Source organism: Eptesicus fuscus, chromosome 3 (assembly GCF_027574615.1).
Source record: "Eptesicus fuscus isolate TK198812 chromosome 3, DD_ASM_mEF_20220401, whole genome shotgun sequence".
Lineage (NCBI taxonomy): Eukaryota > Metazoa > Chordata > Mammalia > Chiroptera > Vespertilionidae > Eptesicus > Eptesicus fuscus.
In genome coordinates, this window is record NC_072475.1 from 54,767,610 (window position 1) to 54,792,578 (window position 24,969).

The window sequence follows — 24,969 nt, forward strand, 5'->3', positions numbered from 1 at the left end:
GGCAGGTGAGTGGGTGGGAGCCAGCAATCCTGGATTGTGAGAGGGATGCCAGATTGGAGAGGGTGCAGGCTGGGCTGAGGGACACACTCCCCCCGCCCCCCCCCCCCCCCCCGTGCACGAATTTCGTGCACTGGACCTCTAGTATATAGATAATATTCTAATAACTATGTATGGCCCTAACCGGTTTGGCTCAGTGGATAGAGCGTCGGCCTGTGGACTGAAAGGTCCCAGGTTCGATTCCGGTCAAGGGCAATGTACCTTGGTTGTGGGCACATCCACAGTAGGAGGTGTGCAGGAGGCAGCTGATGGATGTTTCTCTCTTGTCGGTATTTCTAACTCTCTATATCCCTCTCCCTTTCTCTCTGTAAAAAATCAATAAAATATATTTAATAAATAAATAAATAAAATAATAACTTGTACGGTGTTAGATGGGTATGAGATTTATTGTGAGGATCAGTAAGTTATATAATGTCTAATCAGTATGGAGTGCATCTGAAACTAATATAGTATTGTATGTCAACTGTAATCTATATATATAAAAGGCTAAGCGACCTGCCAACTGGCTGACCAGCCGGTAGATATGATGTGCACTGAACACCAGAGGACAGATGCTCAATGCAGCCGAATGACAGCAACTTTGCAGAATGCCCTCTCGCATTCCGGGACCCCTCGGGGGATGTCAGAGGTTTCGGCCGATCCCTGCAAGCCAGGCCGAGGGACCCCACCTGCCGGAGGGACCCCACTCACTCCGCAGATGCCCTTTGAGCCCCAGCGCCACCCCAGGTGCGGCCAGCGGGGAGGGACTGCAGGAGGTCGGATCCAGGGCGTGTCTGGCCCATCTCACCCAGTCCTGCCCCACCAACCACCTTCTAATTAATTTCCTTTCAATGTGCACAAATCCTTGAAAAATAAAAGATTTTTTCTTTCTTTTTTTTTTTTTTATTAATCCTCACCTGAGGACATTTTTCCCATTGATTTTTAGGGAGGGTGGAAGAGAGGGAAAGACAGAGAAACATTGATGTGAGAGAAACACATCGATTGGTTGGCTCCTGCACGAGCGCTGACCTGGGCCTGGGCTAGGGAGGAGCCTGCAACCGAGGTACGTGCCCTTGACCAGAATCGAACCCAGGACCTTCAGTCCGCAGGCCAATGCTGTATCCACTGAGCCAAACTGGCTAGGACCAAAAGAAAAAGATTTTTTTTTTTTAAAAAAAGAGAGATGCTGATAAAACTAAGCTTGTTGATTAAATTTGCCAGGAAACTAAATCAATGTGCTGTGTGTGTGTTTTTTTTCTGAAATGAGAACATTTTAAAAAGTATTAGACATTGTATTCATTTGTCTTATTTTAATGGTATAATATTTAGTCACAAGCAGGGCCTGTATGATAAAATAGCACAGATTCAAGGCCAGAGAAGCAAGAAACTAGGGCCAACTGAATCAGATTAGGTAAAAACTAGCTACCTAACAATTCCACTGTTTCTTCCTCAGTTTACTTCTCTTTTTCTCTCATTCTCTTTCTGTTTCTTTGGCCCTCATTCCACTGGTCTCACACCTGGACCAGTTTCTACTCTGTGACTTCTCTCATCTTTGGAAATTACAATGGAAACATGGTTTGTTAGTGTTGTTTCCAACTGGGAACAGCCTCACCATAAACTGACGTTCCCCAGTCCTGCTCTGGAGACCCTTGCAGCAGGGCTTTCTTAGTGATTCCTATCCGTGGGATGGCCACCAAAGTCCCTTTTGAGGTCCTAGTTTTCTCATTGTTGAGATTTGTCATGGATATGTTGGAATTGTTTTTTAAATGACAGCAATAAAAAATGCTTTGTTTGAATTATTTCCACAGCTGGTATAAAGCTAATTATAGCATGGCTGAGAAGTTAGACTGGGGTCGAGGAATGGGCTGTGACTTTGTCAGGAAGAGCTGTAAATTCTGGATTGATCAGCAGAAAAAAAAGTAAGAATACATTTCCTCATAATGTTTGATAACAATTTATTTCTGATTTTGTTCTTTATCTGGAGTCTAAAGTGTTATTTTCAAAATATGGTCTGAATAGTTCATATTCAAAATGTATATAAAATCATTTATGGTGCTTGGTGATATAATAAATAGCTGCATATTGTTTTAAATCATAGACTTAAAGAATCTACAATGTGGGAGCCAGACCATAAAATATTTCTGTTTAGCTTATAATTCATAAATATACATTGCAAAAATTTTACATACTCTATATTTCTTACTGTTTTCTTCAGAAAATGCGCTCATAAACATAGATGTAACTATTGATTCAATATTAAAAAAACATAAAGGTATTTTTCAATAGAGTCCTCAAATTTGGATGCATATTATAATCACCTAGCAAGCTTTTTTAAAAATACAGTCTCCAATTTTGGGGGATACACACAAACACACACATGCATGTTTATATTATATATATAATTTTTTTGAAGATAATTACAGATTCATATGCAGAGATTCCATGTACATTTCATCCAGTTTCCTTGATTGGTAACATTTTACAAAGCTCTAGTACAACGTCACAGCCAGGATATTGCCACTGATACAGTCAGACACAGAACATTTGGATCACTGCAAGGATTCCTCTTGTTTCGCTTTTATAGTCATACTCAGTTCCCTCTCATGCCAGCCCCTCCTTGACTCCTGGAATCACTAATCTGTTTTCCATTTCTCTAATTTTGTCCTTTCAAGAATATTATTTGAATGGAATTATATTGTATATAATGAATACATTATTCACTATATACTGTATTCATATCAATGAATTAAAAAACATTTTAATGAATGAAAAAAATCTTTTGACTTTTCTCTGTTTCTTTTACAGTTTTACTAGATGTTTGTCAGTTTTACCAATTTTTAAAAGATATATATATATTTTTATTGATTTTAGAGAGGAACGGAGAAGAAGAGAGAGCTAAAAACATCAATGATGAGAGAGAATTATTGATCGGTTGCCTCCTGCACTGCAGGCCCCCTACTGGGGATCGAGCCTGCAACCCAGGCATGTGTCCTTGACTGGGATCAAACCAGGGACCCCTCAGTCCGCAGGCCAACACTCTACCCACTGAGCCAAACCGGCTAGGGCTGCAACCAATTTTTTAAAAGAACCAACTTTTTGTTTTATTGATGTCTTCTGTTGTTTTCAAATCCATTGATTTCTGCTTTTATCTTACAGCTTTTCTTCTGCTTGTTTTTTATTTCTTCTTCTCTCTCTGTATTGTTGATTATTAATTTGAGATGTTATATCTTTCTGATTTAGTGTTACAAATTTCCCTCTCAGCATTTCTTCAGCTATGTCCCACAAATTTCAATGTTTTATTTTTATTTCCATTCATGTCTTAGTCTGCTTGGGCTCCCATAACAAAATACAGAGGGAGTGGCTTAATCAGTAGAAATTTATTTTCTCGTGGTTCTATAGGCTGAGAAGTCTGAGATCAAGGTGCCTGCCAATTTTGTTGCTGGTGAGAGTTCTCTTTCTGGTTTGCAGACAGCTACCTTCTCACTGTGTCCTCACATGGCAGAGAGAGTGCACTCTGGTCTCTCTTCCTCTTCTTGTAAAGATACCAGTCCTATCAAATTAGGGCTCTACCCTTATGGCCTCATTTAACCATAAAGACCCTTTCTTCAGTTATAGTAAGATTGGAGGTTAGAGCCTCTACACACGAATTTTGGAGGACTCAGTTTAATCTGTAGCAATTAGTGCAATTTTTAAAAAAAGTTTCTGCCAAAACCGGTTTGGCTTAGTGGATAGAGCGTCGGTCTGCGGACTGAAAGGTCCCAGGTTCGATTCCGGTTAAGGGCATGTACCTTGGTTGCAGGCACATCCCCAGTGGGGGGTGTGCAGGAGGCAGCTGATTGATGTTTCTCTCTCATCGATGTTTCTAACTCTCTATCCCTCTCCCTTCCTCTCTGTAAAAAATCAATAAAATATATTTTTTAAAAAAGTTTCCATTGAGCCCTGGCTCGTGTGGTTCAGTGGGTAGAGCATTAGCCTGCACACTAAAGGGTCTTGGGTTCAATTCCCAGTCAAGAGCATGTACCTGGGTTGCAGGTTCGATCCCTGGCCCCAGTCAGGGCATGTCTGGGAGGCAACCAATCAATGTGTCTCCCTTGCATCGATGTTTCTCTCTCTTTCTCTCTCTCTCTCTGTCTCCCTCTCCCTCCACCTATCCTTCCTGCCCCTCAATCTCCACCCTATCTCCCCCCTTCTCTCCCTCCTTTCCACTCTCAATGGAAAAAGTATCCTTGGAAGAGGAGAGGATTAACAAGTTAAATAATTAAACATTAAATAAATTACTTTCTCTCCAAGATTAGATTTAACAGACAACAGAATAAGTTGTAACAATTAGGAATATTAACACAATTTTCATTTTACTCAGAAAAACAAGATTGGATTGTGGATATTGTTTTTGTTTTTGTGTGTATGTGTGTTCTTTTTTAAACCTCACCCAAGGAATGAGGATATTTTTTCCATTGAGTTTTTAGAGAGAGTGGAAGGGACGGGGGAGGGAGGAAGGGAGAGAGAGAAAGAGAAACAGCCAGCCGAAACTGGTTTGGCTCAGTGGATAGAGCGTCGGCCTGCGGACTCAAGGGTCCCAGGTTCGATTCCGGTCTAGGGCATGTACCTTGGTTGTGGGCACATCCCCAGTAGGAGGTGTGCAGGAGGCAGCTGATCGATGTTTCTCTCTCATCGATGTTTCTACTCTCTATCCCTCTCTCTTCCTCTCTGTAAAAAATCAATAAAATATATTTAAAAAAAAAAAAGAGAGAGAAACAGCCATGTGTTACAGGCACATTGATTAGTTGACTCCCGACAGGAGCCGGGATTGAACCTGCAACTGACGTACGTGCCCTTGACCGGGAATTGAACCTGTGACCCGCCCGTCTGAGGGCCGGCCAGGGCATGAATGTTTTTAACTTAACAAATTGTCAAATAGGATTTTTTGAACTAGATTGTAGCATAGAAAATATTTAATTAACTCTCTGTAGCTGCAAGACAAAGGGGACGTCATCTCCATTTGTTTCTGAGACTCCATTTGTTAATTATGAAGATGTATATTTTTGACAAGCTCTGGAATTTCATTATTTGTCATATAAAATGCAAATCAGGTCTTTAAAACTCCATTTTACTGACAAAAATGGAGAGAGATAAATAGGATTTTATTTAATAACAGTGAAATAATGTTATAATGCATCTAGCTTTAATCTTTCACATCTACATTACTCATTCCTTTTACCCTTTGAAAATAAGTTTATAACTCAATTTAGCAATTAATTTTAATCTATTAAAACATACTGAAATTATAGTGGAAAAGATAAGCTTATAATGGAAAAGAATAGATGTGTACTATTTTCTTTACAGTTTTATACTGTGGTTTTTATTTTTATGTGCAGGAGGCAGATGCTGAGCCCTTACTGTGACACCCTCAGGAGTAATCCCTTGCAGTTAACTTGCAGACAGGACCAGAGAGCAGTTGCAGTGTGTAATTTGCAGAAGTTTCCAAAACCTTTGCCTCAAGAATACCAGGTAACACTTGTTTGGGGCACAGTTTTAACAATCACCTTTTTAAAAATAAGTTTCTATTTTGAATTAGAAGAGTAAAGCCTCTTAACTGTTTCAATTTATAAGGCCGCATTTGTTTTCTATAAGTCAGATAAAACTGAGGAATTCCTCCATTTATTTATAACTAATGTGATAATAGATAGTAATTAATATCTAGCAATTCCTTGTAGAAATAGTAAGAGGCATTTAGAATATTTATTTTGCTCTAAATATTTCTAAACTGTATGTTTTTTTTTCTTTATAGTTTCCAAAGTCTTCATCTTTAATTTCCTCTAATTTACACACCACAAAACCCCACAAGATTTTTTAAAGAAAATAACCCAGCTACTCTAAGCCGATTAATTAGAAGGCTTGGGAGTTCTGATTTAGAGAAGGTTTGACTCAAGGGATGTAAAAGGTGAAGAAAATGGCCCCACATGATGTTCAGTCTGAATCTCTGATTTGACCTTTTAAGTGGTACGTTGCCAAGGCTATCTCTAAAACCCTCAACTCAGCCTGTCATTTTCAAAGGACACGTTAGTCAGAAATTATATCACAAAAGCTAATTTTAAGTAATTGCTGCTAAAGTTTGAGCTTCCTACATATGTTTATGACCTTTCTGAGTGTTTCAGACATCATATGATGGTAACTATATTTCTAGACGTCCTATATAATTAAAAGCTAATATGTAAATTGTCCCCTCAACTGGGAGTTCTACCAGGAGTTCAACCAGGGGGCGGGGCCGGCCCATCAAGCACCCGTGGCCCCTCCCCCCAGCTGGCCTCGCCCCCGATTGGCCCCCTCTCCCCCCCAATTGGGGCAGGCCGGACGAACCCCACCTGTGCACAAATTCGTGCACTGGGCCTCTAGTAGTATTCTAATTCAACTAGAGGCCCGGTGCAGAAAATTTGTGCACTTGGGGGGCGCCCTCAGCCCAGACTGTGCCCTCTTGTAGTCCAGGAGCGACCTGCACCCTCTCAGAGTCTGGGAGCCCTCAGGGGATGTCCGACTGCTCCAGAGGCGGGAGAGGCCACCTCCACTGCGCTCGCCAGCTGTGAGCCCGGCTTCTGGCTGAGCGGCACTCCCCGTGTGGGAACGCACTGACCACCAAGGGGGCAGCTCCTGCATTGAGCGTCTGCCCCCTGGTGGTCAGTGTGCATTATAGAGACTGGTCATTCCACCATTCAGTTGATTTGCATATTAGCCTTTTATTATATAGGATGAATTGGTGTAAAATGTGAAATCTTTAAGATTTATCTGGTACCTTGTTCCTTTGGAGTTCAAAGTATTATCCTATCTAATAAAGAGGGAATATGCTAATTGACCCTCAAGCAGTCGCAAAGATGGTAGCATCCACAGCCAATAAGGAGGGAATATGCTCATTGACTGCCCTGCCCTCAAAGATGGCGGTGCCCAAAGCCACAAGATGGCAGCACCCAGTCCCCTTAACCCTTCAGGGGCGGCAGGCATGCAGCAAGGCCGTGCCCTTCCACCTGCGGAGTCCCCCAGTCCTCTCAGCCCCCTAGCCGCCCAGGGCCGGCCTGAGGTGCAGGCAAGCCTCGGATGGTGGCTGCCCAGCCACCCAGGGCCACCAGCCCAAGGCACAGGCAAGCCTTGGATGGTGGCTGCCCAGCCGACACCCAAGGCACAGGCAAGCCTCAGATGTCGGCTGCCCAGCCACCCAGGGCTGGCCCAAGGTGCAGGCAAGCCTTGGATGGTGGCTGCCCAGCCACCCAGGGCCGGCTGAGGCTCAGGTAACCAGGGTCAACTGAGGCTTGCACTGACGGCAGTGACAGCAGCAGAGGTGTGATGGGGCATCTCCTTCCCCTGATCACTGGGTGGCCTCCCACCCCTGAGGGCTCCCGGACTGTGAGAGAGGGCAGGCCAGGCTGAGGGACCCCCCCACACACACTCCAGTGCATGAATTTTCATGCACCGGGCCTCTAGTATGTATATATGTGATCTCTTTCATTTTCTCACAATTTTATTTTTTCAAGAATGTCAAAACAGCATATAAATTAAGTATTCTAAAGACTTTTGATGTATAGTATATTTAAAATCTTAATTCTAAGCAGTCTTTTGTGTTTTGTCAACTCTTAAAAGTCTTCTGATTCTTTCTTTAAAAACACATCAAATTTGTTATCTAATAAGAAACTTAACCAGTTTACTTACCTTATTTATTTCTAAAACTATAATAGCTTTGACATACCCCTGAGTAGTATATAAATATCTTTGTGTTACACTGTACATCAAGCATGTCAAACTTGCGGCCCATGGGCCACATGCCTCATTTATTTGGCCTGTGTTAGCCTTTGAGTTTGACATGCTTGCTGTACATGAGGAAAACTACATTAATATCTTCTTTGTGTTATAAAGCATTAGAGGGTTGATATAAATTGACTGTGGACTTGGTTTGGTTATACAGAATATTTCTTTTTCTCCTGTCTTCCTAATACTTTTTTTGTAGTACTTTGATGAACTCAGTGGAATACCTGCAGAAGATTTGCCCCATTATGGTGGTTCAGTAGAAATTGCTGACTACTGCCCTTTCAGTCAGGAATTCAGTTGGCATGTAAGTGGTGAATATCAGCGCAGCTCAGATTGTAGAATATTGGAAAATCAACCAGGTTAGTAGTCTAGTGAAATGAAATGTTATATACACATTACAATTATATATCAGCAATGTAAAATAGTGGTTAAGAGCACAGACCCTGGAATGTGTATTGTGGTTCCACTGCTATTCATCTGTTGTAAATAATCTAACTTCTCTGTGCCTCAGCGTCTTCCTCTGTAGAAAGGGGATAATAATACCTATCTAATAGAGGTCTGGGGAGAATTAAATGAATTAATGTAGTAAGAGCTTAGAACCATCACACATAGAAAGGATTTTTAGCTATTAGATAGATTTGTACATGTATACACACACTGCTTAGTAATACCTTACATCTGCATGACACTTTCATTTACAAAACACTTTTATTTTTATATTTAATTTTATTCTTCTAAAAACCTGACGAGAGACATAGAGAAGATATTATTGAATTTCACAGATGAATAAAAAGACACTAAGTGATCCAGTTACTCAGTGCAGGTTCCTCCAATGGAGAGCTCTTTTTAGCTAATCACATTAAGTAACCTATTTTTTCAACTCCTGAGGAGTGTGCATTTTATGTAATTTAGAAGTAACATGCCATTCTTCATATATCAGAATAACATTATTATCCCATAGCTAGTAAGATGTTATCATACTATTTATTCTTTCTTAATACATATAAATGAATATGTCTTCAAAGGGGTAAGTAGTATGGCAATTGGATATTCAACAATAATAGTTACAGCTCTAAATAAATAAATAAATAAATAAATAATAGTTACAGCTCATACTGTCCACCTCTATAAATAAAGTGTTCTCACATCTGATATGTTAATAAATAGCAATAAATAGTTTTTGTTTCTGTGATCATCAAAATTATTTTTTAAATATACTTTTATTGATTTCAGAGAGGAAAGGAGAGGAAGAGGGAGATAGAAATATCAGTGATGAGAGGGAATCATTGATTGGCTGCCTCCTGCACATTGGACTGAGCCCGCAACTGAGGCATGTGCCCTTGACCAGAATTGAACCTGGGACCCTTCAGTCCACAGGCCAACACTCTGTCCAGTGAGCCAAACTGGCTAGGGCGTTATCAAAATTTTTAACCTGGTCCTTTTCCCCCCATTTTATTTCATACTTTATTACAAACTAAGTCTTTTAAATTTTGAATTTCCATAATGTTTTATTTTTAAACCTAGCAGATTTAACTGGGTTTGTAGTTTTGTGTTTTTTTTATCACTCACCTACTTAATAAATATCTAAAGATTTATGATACAACTACTCAGCAGTTCCATATAAAGCAAAAGAAATGCACAGATCTATCAGTAATGGGTTGGCTAAAAATACATTATCACATTTTATTGTTTTATAGGTGGAGTTGGCAAACATTTATTGTAAAGAACAAGATAGTAAATATTTTAGGTGTTATGGGTCATAATATCTATTTCAGCTGCTCAACACTGCTATTGTATTGTGAAAGCAATCATAATCTACAAATGAATGAGTGTGGATGTGTTGGCTAAAACTTTATTTATATAAACAGGTAACCCTCAGGATTTGGCCTGAGAATTGTAGCTTGTTGATGCTCTTTTTCTTTTATATACCATTGGTCACTGTGTTTTTTGAGGACTTTGAAATACTCTGAAAATAAAAGAAATACAGAGTTCTATTTTACATTTTCTTTCTTTGTTTATATAATTAAGATTTTTCAAAACTGACAAAATAAAATACCTTTAAAAATTTTTTTTATTGATTGATTTTAGAGAGAAAAAGAGAAACATCAATTTGTTATTCTACTTATGCATTCACTGGTTGATTCTTGTATGTACCTTGATGAGGGATCAAACTTACAACATTAACATATCAGGACAATACTCTAACTAACTGAGCTACCCCCGAGCCAGGGCAATACTTGTCTTTTTATCATATATATATATATATATATATATATATATATATATACACACACACACACACACACACACACACACACACACACACACACACACTAGAGGCCTGGTGCATGAAATTCATGCACCGGAGCGGGGAGTCCCTCAGCCCAGCCTGCTCCCTCTCACAATCCGGGAACGCTCGGGTATGTCCGACTGCTGGTTTAGAGGTTAGAAAGAAACATTGTGAGAGAAAAAAACAAAACAGAGGCCACTCCAGTGAGGGTGGGTTCTGAGGAGCTAGGGTTAACCTTTTGCACTCGGATGTCGAGTATGACTCGACACGGTTAGCATCGGTAGCAGGAATCGAGAAAAAAGCAAGCGAGTGCAAAGGGTTAACTTTCTGCATGAAGATTTGCCAAGCCAGGGAAGAGGGGAGGAAGGAGTGAGTGAGTGTGTGTGTGTGTGTGTGTGTGTGTGTGTGAGAGAGAGAGAGAGAGAGAGAGATAACACCCCCCCCAAAGACTCCAGATTATTTTGTTCTAAAGCACAAAACTTTGCTTTCCTCATGTTTATCACATGTCTAAACACAAACCATCGTGTACTTCAAGCAACATGTGTTAGGGAAGGAGAATGCAGCCTTAAAGCAAAGGGTGAGGGTGTCAGAAGTGAGTAACTCCTCTCATCCCCCCAGCTGAAGTTCCTCGGGGGCCTGCCTCTTTGCAAATCCACATTTATCTCTTGGCACGTGGGAGGTTAGGGAGCACAGCGTTATCCTGGGAGGGGAAGGTCATGGGGACTGCACCCTTGGTACTCGCCCCAAGTTTCATTTCCTCACCCCACTACTGATCCAGTTAATGGGGTTGGAGGTCAAAGCTGGATGTCTCCAGGCGGAGAGCATGCTGGGGGCCGGGTGGTCCAGCTCCAAGGCCCCTGTGTCCATGCCCACCCCTGCCAGCATCCCGCCTGCGGGCAGCAGCTCAGGGTATTCCGCCCCACCGCGTGCCAGACTTAATCTGACTGGGTGTGGGGAGAGAGTGGGGGCTCCGCAGCAGATGGCTCCTCAGCTAGTGCCTTTGAATTGTACATCGCTGGGGGGAAAAGAAAAGCCTCCCCAGAAAGAGGTTTTTCAAAAGCCTTCAGGGACGGGGTGGTTGGCCGGCTGGGGCTTTCCTTTCCCCAGCCCCCAACTGCCGGCAGCCGGCCCCATCTCCTGCCCGCACCCGCCTTGGCCTGGTGCTGCTCACATCCACCGCCACCCTCCCCGGGTTCCACATTCCCCATCAGGCGATCAGTGCCTGCTGGCTTGGGGGAGGGACCAGGAGTTTGGCCGGCAGGCCCCGATCAGGTGATCCGGAGGGACCGGGAAGTTGGCTGGCCGGGGCCTTCCTTTCTCTGGCTCCCCGCTGCCAGCAGCCGTCCGTGTCCCCCACCTGTACCCACCTTGGCCTGGCACCACCCAAGTCCACCACCACCCACCCCCAGTTCCCTGTTCCCATCAGGCCGTCGGTGCCTGCTGGCCAGGGGAGGGTCTGGGAGGTTAGCCGGCAGGCCCCGACCAGGCGATCGGGGTGGTCAGTGCGCATCATAGCAACCAGTCGTTCTGGTCATTCGGTCATTCTGCTGTACCAGTCGCTTTGGCTTTTATATAGATAGATATAGATATACATACACACATCTATACTAATAAAAGGGTAATATGCTAATTATACAGGATAGACCGGATGTCTTCCAGACGTTCTTCTTGACAAAGCTGGGGATGCGGCCGGCCTGCAAATCACCTGCAGCCCCTCGCCCCGCCAGTCCCACTCTCCAGTGGACCCCCACCCCAATCCAGGGCCCCCTTCAGGGCAGTCCAGCCGGCCCCCACCCATGCACCAGGCCTCTATCCTATATAATAAAAGGGTAATATGCAAATCGACCCTAACGGCAGAACAACCGCTGGACCAGTCACTATGAGGCACACCGACCACCTCTTGGTCCCTTTCCTCGGCCAGCAGGCTCCAATTGCCTGATGGCCACCTGTGGTGGGGGCGGGGCTGGCGATCGGGCGGGAACAGCCGACCTTTCGTTCCCTTCCCCCGGCCGTCAGGCACCGATCACCTGATGGCAAATGGGGAACTGGGGGTGGGTGGCGCCGGTGGGGCGGGGCCAGCTGTGGGCAGCTGGGGAAGATGGCCCTGATCAAAGGTCAGGCCTAGGGACCGTACCTGCACACGAATTTTGTGCACTGGGCCTCTAGTATATTTATATTTATATATAATTTCAGAGAGGAAGGGAGAGAGAGAGATAGAAACAGCAATGATGAGAATCATTGATCAGCTGCCTCTTGCATGCCCCCTGCTGGAGATTGAGCTTGTAACCTGGGCATGTGCCCTGACTGGGAATTGAACCACGATCTCTAGGTCCATAAGTCAACACTTACCCACTGAGCCACAATGGCAGGGCAATACTTAACTTTACAATATTTTTAAATGGGCTTATTGAACTCTCTGCTTTCAAAAGATGAAACTTACTTGTATTAAGTATAAAGAGAGCAAAATATTGCTTGTGTTTTAAGAGCTTCATCCTTTGCCCATTTGCTATTTAGAGGTCATTGAGTCTACTGTGCAAGTTTGTGTTTAGTCTGAGACTAGATCAGCATGGTATTTATGAACTTCCAGGGGATGACAATACAAGTTGAAAATACAAAGAGTTTTGCAAAAGTTGTAAGACCCCCAAAAAGCTTTCATTATATAAATAGTTGCCTTCATCCTATTTTGGGTCATTTGGGAAGTGACTGCTTTTAAGCCACTAATAAAGGTGATTCTCAGTGCCATTTCCTCTGTATATTTAACTTAAATACTTTAGGTCCAGTTTTATCACTTGTTTCTACTATAGTAATTTTCTCCCAGTAGTTTCTGTATTGAGAACCTAGTTTGAGTTTGGAGCCCTCTTTCTCTTGATATTTTAAATTGAAATTTTCCATTAAACATGTTTGTTTTTAAAATAACCGTTAGTCATAAGGATGGAATACTTCAATTTCTTGTTCTTTGAGCCAAAGATAAGTTTTTAAGAAAATTTTTCTGTTTTTCTTTAGACCTTTTTAAAAACTATGGTGCTGAAAAGTATGGACCTCATTCAGTTTGTCTAATTCAGAAATCAGCATTTGTCATGGAAAAGTGTGAAAGGAAGCTGAGTTACCCAGACTGGGGGAGTGGATGTTATCAGGTAAACTAAATGATTGTTAATAATTATACCAAATATTACATAACTTTTGTCTCATTATTTGATTATTAAATTTAAAATACATTTTATTTTTTTATTATTTACTGATTAATATTTTAACTTATGTTTGTTTATGTAAATATTAGTTTGAATGTTTGTGTTTTGTGAAAATATTGTCTTTTTTTAGAGAAATTGCCTTTCTCTGTTTAATATATATATTAAATATATATATAATTGCTATTTATTAACAAGTTTTATAATAATTTTACTTCTGGGCATATATCTTAAGGAAATAATGGAAAGTAGATAATTCTTGAATAGCTATTACTTTGAATGGAAAAAAATTTACAATTTTATTTCATAAGATCTGAGGAAAGTATAGATTTAAGAATTAATAAATCAACTACTAATTAATTATAGTTTTTTCTCCTTTGAAAATAGAAATCCAAAGGGAGCAAATTTTCTTAAGTATCTTATTTGCATGTCTGATATTAAATGAGTGCATTACCATACTAAAAACTTATTGAGACACAGGCATTCTGTAACTTAGGAGCAGATCTTAAGGAATATTCCATACCCTACTAATGGATGTCAAGGAGGAGAGTGTGCTCCTGAAAATGAAAAATCAGAATACATTGTACTATTTCAGCTGCAAGAGCTGAACGAACTTCTGTAGCTGGAAATTTAAATATTATTTTTAAAGTTTATTATAAAATTAACCATTTTGGAGTACAGCTTTATTGAGATATAGTTTACCTACCATACTTGTCATATAAAATTATCTTTGACATTTTATAAAAGGTCATTAAAAATACTTTCTAACTATAATCCAGTATCTATTTTCTGATAAATTCCACTAAAGATTTATGTATTGACTAGAGGCCCAGTGCACAAATTCATGCACGGGTGGGGTCCCTTGGCCTGGCTGGTGATCAGGGCCAATGGGGGCTGGCTGGCTGGGGGAAGGAACACAGGAGGTTGGCTGGCCATGGGAAGTTGGCTATGGGAGCACACTGACCACCAGGGGGCAGCTCTGGTGGTCAGTGTGCATCATAGCTATCGGCCGATTGTCGTTCGCTTAGGCTTTTATATATATAGATTACATACACAGTTTTGACCTATTGTAACCATAATGCATAATTTTGTTTTACTTCCTTCACTTAATACTTTTTATGCAGAGCAAAAGACCCTTTCTAAGTTTTTCCAGTAATAATACTTACTATTCTTTATAGCTGTAGAACATTGCATCATCATAATTTGAGAAATCACTTCCTTATTATATTTTGTATGTAAAAATGCTTTTGTTAGTATACTTGCATATTTTACCTTTTTAAAAATTTATTTGTTGAAATAAATTCCTGTAAGTGAGAATATTAGGTTAAAGGAATAAAGCTAGAACAATGACAACTACAATAGAAAGATGACCCTTTCAGGCTATTTTAATGATTTATCAACATTACCACCACCACAACGGTATTATGCAGATTTGAAATACCATCCATAAAGATTGAATGTACTGCTTGGCTTCCCTGTACCTAATATTGTCAATTAAGTTTGCTAATTTAACACTAACACCATTTATGTGGGAAAGTAAGTATTTCCAAATATTTCACATATGGATTAACTTGTTGTTTTCCTTATTTTGACAAAAGTTGTAAGAATGGTACAAAAACTTTTTTAAGTATAAATTGCTGACATGTTGCCCATTCAGCCCCAAATATTTTAATGTGTACTTCTTATGAACAAGGATATCTTCTACATAACGAAAAAATCTAGAAATTAACATTGGTACATCTAATTCTTCAACCCCATTCAAGTTTTGTCAATTGGCCCAATAATGTCCTTGTAGCAGTAGGAACTGTACTAATCTCACATGTTGTGTAGTTGTCATGTCTCTGTTCTTCAATCTGGAAGAGTTCCTCATCTTTTCTTTACTTTCATAACCTTACATTTTTAAAGATTACAAACCAGTTCTAGACAAGATGTCTGGTGTTTCATTGAATTTAGGTAATGGGTTTGGGGCTGTAATATAACAGAAGTGATGCTCGTGTTCTACTGACAAGTTATTCTTTTTCTGTTTTAATTAATTACCTTTGTAATTAATAAGTATTGGGGGGAAGGTACTATGTCAATAATATTTCTTATCATACTTTCATTTTATTTATGTATTTATATCAGTTTTGACTCATGGATTCCATTTTATTCAATGAGTATTACCATTACTATCTTTATTTATTTTGATATTCAAGTTGCTCCGGCTTTGGACAGAGGGAGCCCCTTCAGGTTGGTCCCTGTGTTCTTTAGTCTGTCCCCATCCTACCTAATAATAGACAAATATGCAAATTGACCGTACCTTCGCTATGCCCGCGATTGGCCAGGAGGCGCGGGGGGGTGGCCAGGGTGGCCGATTGGGCCGGCGGGACGCTGAGCTCGCATGGCGGCTCAAGCTCAGCGTCTGCGCCATGGCTGTGCTGAGGCACAGAAGGGGCCTCTGGGGCAGCGAGCTCACATCCCACCGCGGACCATCAAAAGCAGGGGAGCTGGGTGCCTGTCCGCTCAGGCACCAGGCCTTTCAGAAGCCTCCGCGGCGCTGGAGGCTTCTGAAAGGCCTGGTGCACCAGTGGACAGATACCCAGCTCCCCTGCGATCGAAAGCAAAAGCGTGGGAGCTGGGTGCCTGAGCAGACAGGCACCCAGCTCCCCCCCTACACGTGCATGATTCAATCATGCACTGGGCCTCTAGTCTTTTAATATTTCCTGGCTTTCTGGCCCAAGATATTCTGGGTCCATATTTACTTTCTTTGCCTCCACCTAGAATTAACCATTTCTCCAAGGAGCTCTAGTTTATTTCAGTAGAGTATGGTATTTAGAAACGAAGATCTAGTTGCTAGGTGAACTGTTCATTGCTATTGAAATATAGCTGCTCTCCAGGCCCTCTTGGTAAACAGAGCTAGGAAATATGTGTTATCTAATTTTTATATATACTACTTATACATGTGTAAATATATAACAACTCGAGGCCCAGTGCATGATTGAATCATGCACGTGTAGGGGGGGGAGCTGGGTGCCTGTCCGCTGGTGCACGTGTAGGGGGGGGGAGCTGGGTGCCTGTCCGCTGGTGCACGTGTAGGGGGGGGAGCTGGGTGCCTGTCCGCTGGTGCACGTGTAGGGGGAGGAGCTGGGTGCCTGTCCGCTGGTGCACGTGTAGGGGGGGGAGCTGGGTGCCTGTCCGCTGGTGCACGTGTAGGGGGCGGAGCTGGGTGCCTGTCCGCTGGTGCACCAGGCCTGAGCGGACAGGCACCCAGCTCTCACGCTTTTGCTTTGGATCGCGGGGGAGCTGGGTATCTGTCCGCTGGTGCACCAGGCCTTTCAGAAGCCTCCGGCGCGGCGAAGGCTTCTGAAAGGCCTGGTGCCTGAGCGGACAGGCACCCAGCTCCCCCGCTTTTGATGGTCCGCGGTGGGACGTGAGCTCGCTGCCCCAGAGGCCCCTTCTGTGCTGCAGCACAGCCATGGCGCAGACGCTGAGCTCGGGCCGCCGCTGGCGACGCGAGCTCAGCGTCCCGCTGGCCCAATCGGCCACCCCGGCCACCCCGAGTCCTGCCCCCCCGCGCCTCCTGGCCAGTCGCGGGTATAGCGAAGGTACAGTCAATTTGCATATTTGTCTATTATTAGGTAGGATGAATTTGCATCAGTATCTTTGATTCCAGTCTAACATCAAAGGGTTCATTCTGGTTTTTTCCCTTCCTATATTTGTAACTCCTTTCTCTGACAGCAAGAAATATTGCTTTCATTGTCCTAAATATATTGTCCTATTTCATTTGTCCACACCCCTTTCACCTTCTCCCACCCCCCTATGTGGTTGCCCTCCTCACCCATTTAGACTCTGACACAACCCACCAGGTCACAATATCTCTCCCTCACTGACCCAAATCCTATGCACATCTTTATTTATTTATTTTTTTATTTTATATATATATTTTATTGATTTTTCACAGAGAGGAAGAGAGAGGGATAGAGAGTTAGAAACATCAATGAGAGAGAAACATGGATCAGCTGCCTTTTGCACACCCCCTACTGGGGATGTGCCTGCAACCAAGGTACATGCCCTTGACTGGAATCGAACCTGGGACCCTTCAGTCCGCAGGCCAACGCTCTATCCACTGAGCCAAACCAGTTTCGGCCTATGCACATCTTTAGGATAAAAAAAAATGATATCCCTCCCTTCTCTCCTCAATCAAAGCTGCTAGAGGGCAGGCATTGTGTTGTGAAGTTCTTTGGTATCCTTTTTAGTATTAAACATGATAATCAAGTCTCACTTAAAAGGTGATTACATTGTACAATAGCTATGGTGGTACTTATTAGATGTGGATCATTGAATGATAGGCTATGTTGTTTATTTTCTCAAAGGCTTTTTATAACTTAAATTTCCAAATGAGTATTTACACTTAATTGATGATGGAGTTGTTTTAAAAATGACTACTCCATTGTTGAAATACATTTTTGGAACTCCTTTTTTGAAATTGCCTTTAGTTTAATAGCCATTTTAAAAAATCAGTTTTAGTACTTTGCATAACACCTATGTTAACCTAGTGTTAACCAGTTTAGTCAACTACCTTTACCAGACTCAGTTCAGGGCAGCTTGTGGGTATTTCCAAAAACTTCATCTACCTGTAGAGTAAAAATTTGCTACTAACAAACATTTTCAGAAACATGCATTTACTTTGAAAATAATTTTAGGAGAGAAGTTTTAAAATATTTAAAGTGAAGTACCATAATTGAAATTAACACGAAGTCTTTTTAGAAAACAACTTTGAAGAAGAAATAATCATTTGAAATTTTTATATCCCAAATTATATTTTATAGCCAGTATTTTTAGCAAATTCTAACCTTTTCCTGCAGATGAAGGAGGCCAGTATACTTACAGATGTGATTTTTTTTCCTCTCTGTTTGAAGGTTTCTTGTTCTCCACAAGGTCTAAAGGTTTGGGTCCAGAATACTTCATATTTGTGTAGTCGAGCCGGGCAGGTCCTCTTCGTTAGTATTCATATGAACGGCTGGATTCACGATGGAAACCTGCTCTGCCCATCATGTTGGGACTTCTGTGAACTCTGTCCTCCAGAAACAGATCCTCCAGCTGCTAACCTGACCCGAGCTCTACCCCTGGGTGAGTATCTCTGTGGTTGGAGTAAAGACAGAGACTTTTCTTATCAGATGTTGAAAATTCCCTTCAAGGAAGCTCTAAAACAGGTTGAGCATCTTCTCTTCTAATTTCAGTTTTATTGGAAAATCTCCTTCCCACCACTGAATTTTTTTTTTTCCTGGCAGGAGCAATATCTATCAATAGAGTTATTTCAAAAGTGACTCCATTATTTTGTTTTGTTTTAATATGTTTTTATTGATTTTAGGGAGAGAGAGATAGAAACATCAATGAGAGAGAAATATTGATAGGCTGCCTCTTGCATGTCCCCTACTGGGGATTGAGTCTGCAACCCAAGGCATGTGCCCTGACTGGGAATCGAACTGGTGACCTCTTGGTCCATGGGACAATGCTCAGTACACAGAGCCACAGCAGCCGGGCAATTCCATTGTTGAAATAGATTTTTGGAACTCCTCTTTTTAAATTGCCTTTAGAAATAGCTTAATGACCATCTAAGAAAACCAAATTTAGTAATTTGCCTCACACCTATGTTAACCAGTTTAGTCAGCTACCTTTACCAGACTCAGTTATTGGCAATAGATTACCTCTCACTCACAGCACCTCAGTTTTGAATGCACAGATTACATCCCAGTCAGCCACTGACCTGTTTCAGCACAGGAGCCTGTCCCCCCAGCACTTCATATTCAGAGGGCACTACAGCCTCCCAGATCTAGCTTAATGGTCTTCAGCGTATGTTGCCCTAAATTCTTTGTTGAGGACCTAAACTCCTGCACAAGGACACAGGAGCTACCGTAGCACGTATTAAGTGCCACTGCCACTTTAGTAAGAGCTTCCTGTGGTAGTGTGGAGCCAGCCTGTCCCTGTATTTTGGAAATGTTTTCAGGTTGTAATGATGTAAAACAGATAAGTTTTAGTTCTTCTGTTAGTTCAGTGCCAGAGAGAACCCTTTGTGTCAGACAAGGTCAATGGAATCAAAAACAATTTCCAAAGTCAAAATAATTGAGTCCTCAGTTGTACACTCTCTCCATGTTGAACCACTCTTTTTTTTTATGAATACTACAAAATTCCTTAAATCAGACTACTGTTTCAACATTCACTAGCCAAAACCACATTGCCGTGACAATCCCCTACGTTCCTTTATCTCTGCATCTTGATTCCTTACTCCTACTGGTCGTCAGGCCACCTTTCACTCCTTCCTGACATCACTATTGTGATTTAACCCTAACCCAGCCAGTTTCTTTGCGATGTTTCCAGTCAGTCCAGCCCACATTCCTGTTCATGGAGCAGCACTGACAGCTTTGATGTACTACATGTGACCCTGGATGGCGATCTCAGGGCTACTAAGTTAACTCTTTTCTGTACAGTACTCCAGTGAATCAGCTGAGTTTCCTGCAGTTATAATAGCAATGATACAATGAGTTGTTTGAAATGATACAAGATCTTCGGTCCCTTTGATGTGGTATGTAGTATATGTAGTGTTAAATACTCTTAGCTTTTACTTTCATGTGAGTTAGTAGGATAACTTACTTTTATTATTATTATTAAATTACTTTTGCTGCTAGTTCATAAAGAGAGAGTTACTCCAGCTGGTTCAGGGGTAAAAATCTTAGGAGTATAGTAAAAGAATGTATAGGAATGTGAAGAAAGGCAGGCCAGGGCAAAGAGCTATGAAATGATTAGTTTCTGTCCTTGGAGCATGACAGAGACAAATGAATCTGTGGAAGGAGGTGGGGAGTAGAGATTGCAAACCACCCAAACCCTCCACGTCCACCAACCTGCACCTTAGACTCTACTTCTACTTATCCTGGCTCCCTCTTCATCAGTTACCCTTCTGAAATTGTGGTGCTATGATGTGATTTCTTTTTCCCTGTTAACCAGTTCTGTGAGGAAGCATACTCAAAAAAGCATTGTAATCTATAAGTCATTACACAATTTTGAAAAATGTATAAAATATTATAAGAATAGATGTCTCTAGGCATTGCTTTTTAAACATTATAAGTATCACTGTTGAAATTCTAAAATATCCTGATTTCTCATGTTTGTTAATGTGTGAATAGAGCACACACTAGGCCCTTAGTGAACTCTGTACCAGGGACTATGGCAGACTTTACATATGCTATTTCTTTTAGATAAATAGTTTATTTCTTTTTAATATAGTCTTTATGACCCACCAAACTTATAAAAATAAGATTTGATGCTTTAAATGTACTTATATGAGAAATACTAAAAATTAGAATTAACCTATGATGAAGCTTATTAGACAAATGATCATCTTAATACGTTTTAGGAATTAAAATCATTTAGGTTTTTTTTAGTATGTCTTTAAAATATTAGAATTGTTAATATTCTAGAGGAAGTATAAAAATATATTCCTCTCCCCAAATTCTTCTGATTTTTTTTTATTGTTGATCTCAGCTTCACATAGCTTTTTCTTACATTTGTAATTTCTCTTGGAATGTAAAACTTACCTTTCTTCCTTTTTTCTGGTTGTCACTTCTAAATGCGAGAGTATAATTAGATAGTTGTTCTATACTGCCTAAGATAGTGAATATAAAATATTTATTTCTAAATTCTTTCTGGTCTCTTCAGATTGTCGGTGTTATTTTTGTTTCCATTTATTGAATGCTGAGTGCTTTATGTCTATATCATTGCATTTAATCATCACAAAACCTAATGAGGTAGGAATAATCATTTTACACGTGAGAAAACTAAGGTATAAAGAGATTAAGTGAATGTGTTTACTGTCACAACTAATAAATAATGAGATTCAGGTCAAAACCCAAATCTGATCATCTCTAATTCCTTTTGAAATACCCTCTTTGAATATTTTCTTTTTAAAGATTATTGTCATATAAAGTTCAGTATTTTTTTTTAAATATGTTTTTCTTGATTTTAGAGAGAGAGGAAGGGAGTGGGATAGAGAGATAGAAACATTGATGAGAGAAAAACATTGATCAGCTGCCTCTCACATGCCCCCTACTGGGGATAGAGCCCGCAACCCAGGTATGTGCCCTCACCAGGAATCGAACTGGTGACCTCTTGGTTCATGGGTTGATGCTCAACCACTGAGTCACACTGGCCTGGCTAAAGTTCAGTATTTTTGAAGGACAACAAATGTTCCAGAGCTGCCATTAATGTTTTAATAGTCTGTTAAATTTTAGTGTCAATAGTAGAAAAAGAAACAGGTAGTCCTTCTCCATTTCCTTGGGCCAAATTGAGAATCATGAGATAGAGGGATATGCCTGCGTTATTAGACTCCAGGTTCCATTCCTTATTCCAGCCAAGACCCTTCTACCTCATGCTCTAGGCCATAGCTTATCCAGTAGAACTTTCTGGGGTGACGGAAATGTTCTGTTATCTGCATTGCCCAACAGAGTAATCATTAGCCACATGCGACTGTTGAATGTGTGAAATGTGACTGGTGTGATTAAGGAACTAAATACTTTATTTCATTTGAGTTAATTTAAATTTAAGTAGCACATACAGCTGGTGGCTATCATATTGGACAGTGCAGCGCTAGATCAGCTTCTCAAACTTTTGCATGCATCAGAATCATGTTAAAACACAGGTTGCTAAGCCTCAACCCCAGAGTTTCTGATTCAGATCTGGGTCAGAGCCTGAGAATTTGCATTTTTAACAAGTTTGCAGATGATGCTGATGAGAAGGACTGTTTTTGGGAAAGTAGGGTCTTTGTAAGATTTAACAATTACCAGCTGATTCCATTGGGAAGAATAGGAGTTTCCTCCTGTTTTACCTGCATTACATGCAGTTAAATAATTTTTTAAAATACTTATACCACACTATATAAGGTGCTCAGAAGAACAGGCTGCAGTGCCGTGACGTTATCATTCTATTCATTCTAGAGCTGAAGACTAGCCCTATTTTTCACTTTTAAGCAGTCAAACTTGAAGCTTGGTTGGCTCTTTATTGGTCAAAATACAGGGTGTCTGTCCCAAAAGAAGTATACATAATTTAATCGCTGAAAACTCAATTTTGAAAAAAATGTATTTTAATAAACACTGACTTTATAATTATTCAAAGTGTGTGTATACATTTTTAGGGGACACCGTATATTAGAAAGGACAATTTATCTCAAGATAAGTTCAAGTTGGCCTGGTCTCTTTGCTGCTGTAAAAATGTTTATCAACCCTGGCCAGGTAGCTCAGTTGGTTAAGAGGAGTGTCCTGTTACACTAAGGTTGCAGGTTCAATCTCTGGTCAGGGCACATATAAGAAATAACCAGAATAAGGCATAAATAAGTGGAATAACAAATCTCTCTCTCTCTCTCTCTCTCTCTCTCTCTCTCTCTCTCTCTCTCTCTCACTCACACACACACACACACACACACTTTCTAAAAACAACAGAATTAAAAAGTTTTTCTTTGTGAGAATTATTTTGGAAAATAGTTTTAGCTGTGAGAACAGCTCATGCCTAAATTAAAATGGACTGCTAGTGCCCAAAGCCCATAGACTCTTTTTTTAAAAATTTCTTTATTGATTAAGTTATTACATAATAATAACTGTCCTCGTCCCCCCATTCTTCTGTTTCTAGATAAAGGCTGGATGTGGATAGATAGGTAGTTGTTTAGAGATTGGGGACCATATGCCCTGGCTTGCCTGGGACAGTCCATATGCCTTTTGTCCTGGTATAATTGTTAATAGCATCCCCTGTGTTTAAAAAAAATCAAAGAGAACGTTTATTTGATCTAAGCAAATTTTATTTCACACTTCATGAAGCAGGCAGTCTCCACTCTCAAGAGTCCAGAGAAATGCAAAATAAGGAAAAGGGATACAAGCAGGAAACAAAGAAGAAACACTCGCCTTAAGTTGATTGGCCAGAGTTGCATATCTGACATTATGTTGAAAGATCAAGGAGCAAGGAAATAAGTACAGCCCAGAGTTGGCTTCTTGGTTGGCAATTGGCTGACTGGATATACTATCTTTCTGGTCAAGCACACGGAAGTGATCTAAGTTTCAATTTGCTGACATGGCACCATCTTGAGATTAGCAATTTATTTCAAAACTTGTCTCAAAATTTCCTTATTTGGGATGATAAATTATATCAAATTACCATAAAAAAGGGACAAGAAAGAAAAGAAGAGAGTTCTACTTCCCATGTCAGAATAGCCAAGATATTAATCTACTTTCCTGTGTAACATCTTTAACTTTGCTGGGATACTAGCCAAAGACACGTCTTTCTCTTCTTGGGTGCTGTTTTTTAACCATGATATGGTAGGTACATCTTTTCTTCCTGCATAAATATTTTGTTCTTTTTCAAAAAAATGCAAAAAATAATTGACTTTATATATCTATGTTTTAGGGAGTCATATTGATTGATTGATTGATTGATTGATTGATTTCAGAGAGGAAGGGAGAGGGAGAGAGAGATAGAAACATCAATGATGAGAAAGAATCATTAATCAGCTGCCTTCTGCACACCCCTTACTGGGAACCGAGTCCACAACCCGGGCATGTGCCCCGACCGGATATTGAACCGTGACCTCCTGGTTTATAGGTCAACGCTCAACCACTGTGCCATGCCAGGAGGGCAGAAAGTCATTCTTGATTCTGCTTTCCAAGGTGGTCCTTGTTCACCTTTAGTAATCACCTATATTCATCTGTCAGTATTTAGTTGACATAATATATTCCAAAAATGTCTATAGAAAGTCAATTTTTGTTTTCAACCCTAGATATCTGTTCCCGTTCCTCTAGCCTTGTGGTCACCCTCTGGCTTCTGCTAGGCAATCTGTTTCCTCTGCTGGCTGGATTTCTGCTGTGTGTGTGGCACTAGGAATGGAAATGGGAATTCTCAAGCATTCTTTTGTGTCATGTTCCTCTGAACAAAGCACAAAATCTGAGCGAGTATCAGCTTGTGCAGATGGCTGAAGTGGCATTCCTGACTTTGGCTTGAAAGTGTTGACCACAGTCAGACCTTGAAGCAGAGCTTCACAGCAGCCCAACAGCCTCGGCTTGGAGAAGGGGAAGGAATTCCAAGTCATCAAGACTCTTTATTGTTCAGGATGCATAACCTTCCTCAAGTTTTCCTTTGAAAATGGGATATTGGTGAAATTTTCAGATTACATACCTCAGCATTCTCATTAACCTAGAATGATGGGAAAGTTCATCAGTACTGCAATAGTAAGGAACTGCTAATTACTTCAAGATTATAAATTGTGGATCTTGAACCCACAAGTATAAATTATCCTTTGACTTAGAGAAAATAATTGAGTTGAGGTTTCTACATCATTGTTATACCTATTTTGAATTTAATGAGTGTACTCGCACAATTAAATCATTGTTCTTGTTGTTCTAAAATGTCTTTTTTTAAATTATGTTTTGCTAAATGTTACGATTTAACCATGCTCGCCTTTTCAAACCAGCTGTGTGATAGTTTACTATGGAATCATGGTGTGTTGGTAGCCCTCTTCCAGCTGCATCTGTTACTCCCAGATCTCCATACTCAGTTTCCTGTTGTAGCCTCCATTCGTTTAATAATGACCTGAAAAACTGTAGAAGCAGAGAGAAAAGTAATGTGCTCTGTAAAAACATTGAAGATTTGCACACA

The 24,969-nt window shown here is 40.7% G+C and overlaps 1 protein-coding gene across 1 annotated transcript in view; it reads left to right on the top strand.

Moving 5' to 3' along the window:
* LMLN (leishmanolysin like peptidase) overlaps nt 1-24,677 on the top strand; it is a 59,927-nt gene extending 35,250 nt beyond the window's left edge. The window contains exons 12-17 of the mRNA XM_008155497.3: nt 1,845-1,955; nt 5,412-5,544; nt 8,027-8,186; nt 13,121-13,251; nt 18,201-18,411; nt 24,095-24,677. Coding sequence (XP_008153719.2) covers nt 1,845-1,955; nt 5,412-5,544; nt 8,027-8,186; nt 13,121-13,251; nt 18,201-18,411; nt 24,095-24,195 — 847 coding nt within the window. The 3' untranslated portion in view covers nt 24,196-24,677. The remainder of the gene's footprint in view (nt 1-1,844; nt 1,956-5,411; nt 5,545-8,026; nt 8,187-13,120; nt 13,252-18,200; nt 18,412-24,094) is intronic.
* Nucleotides 24,678-24,969: the final 292 nt, after the last annotated feature.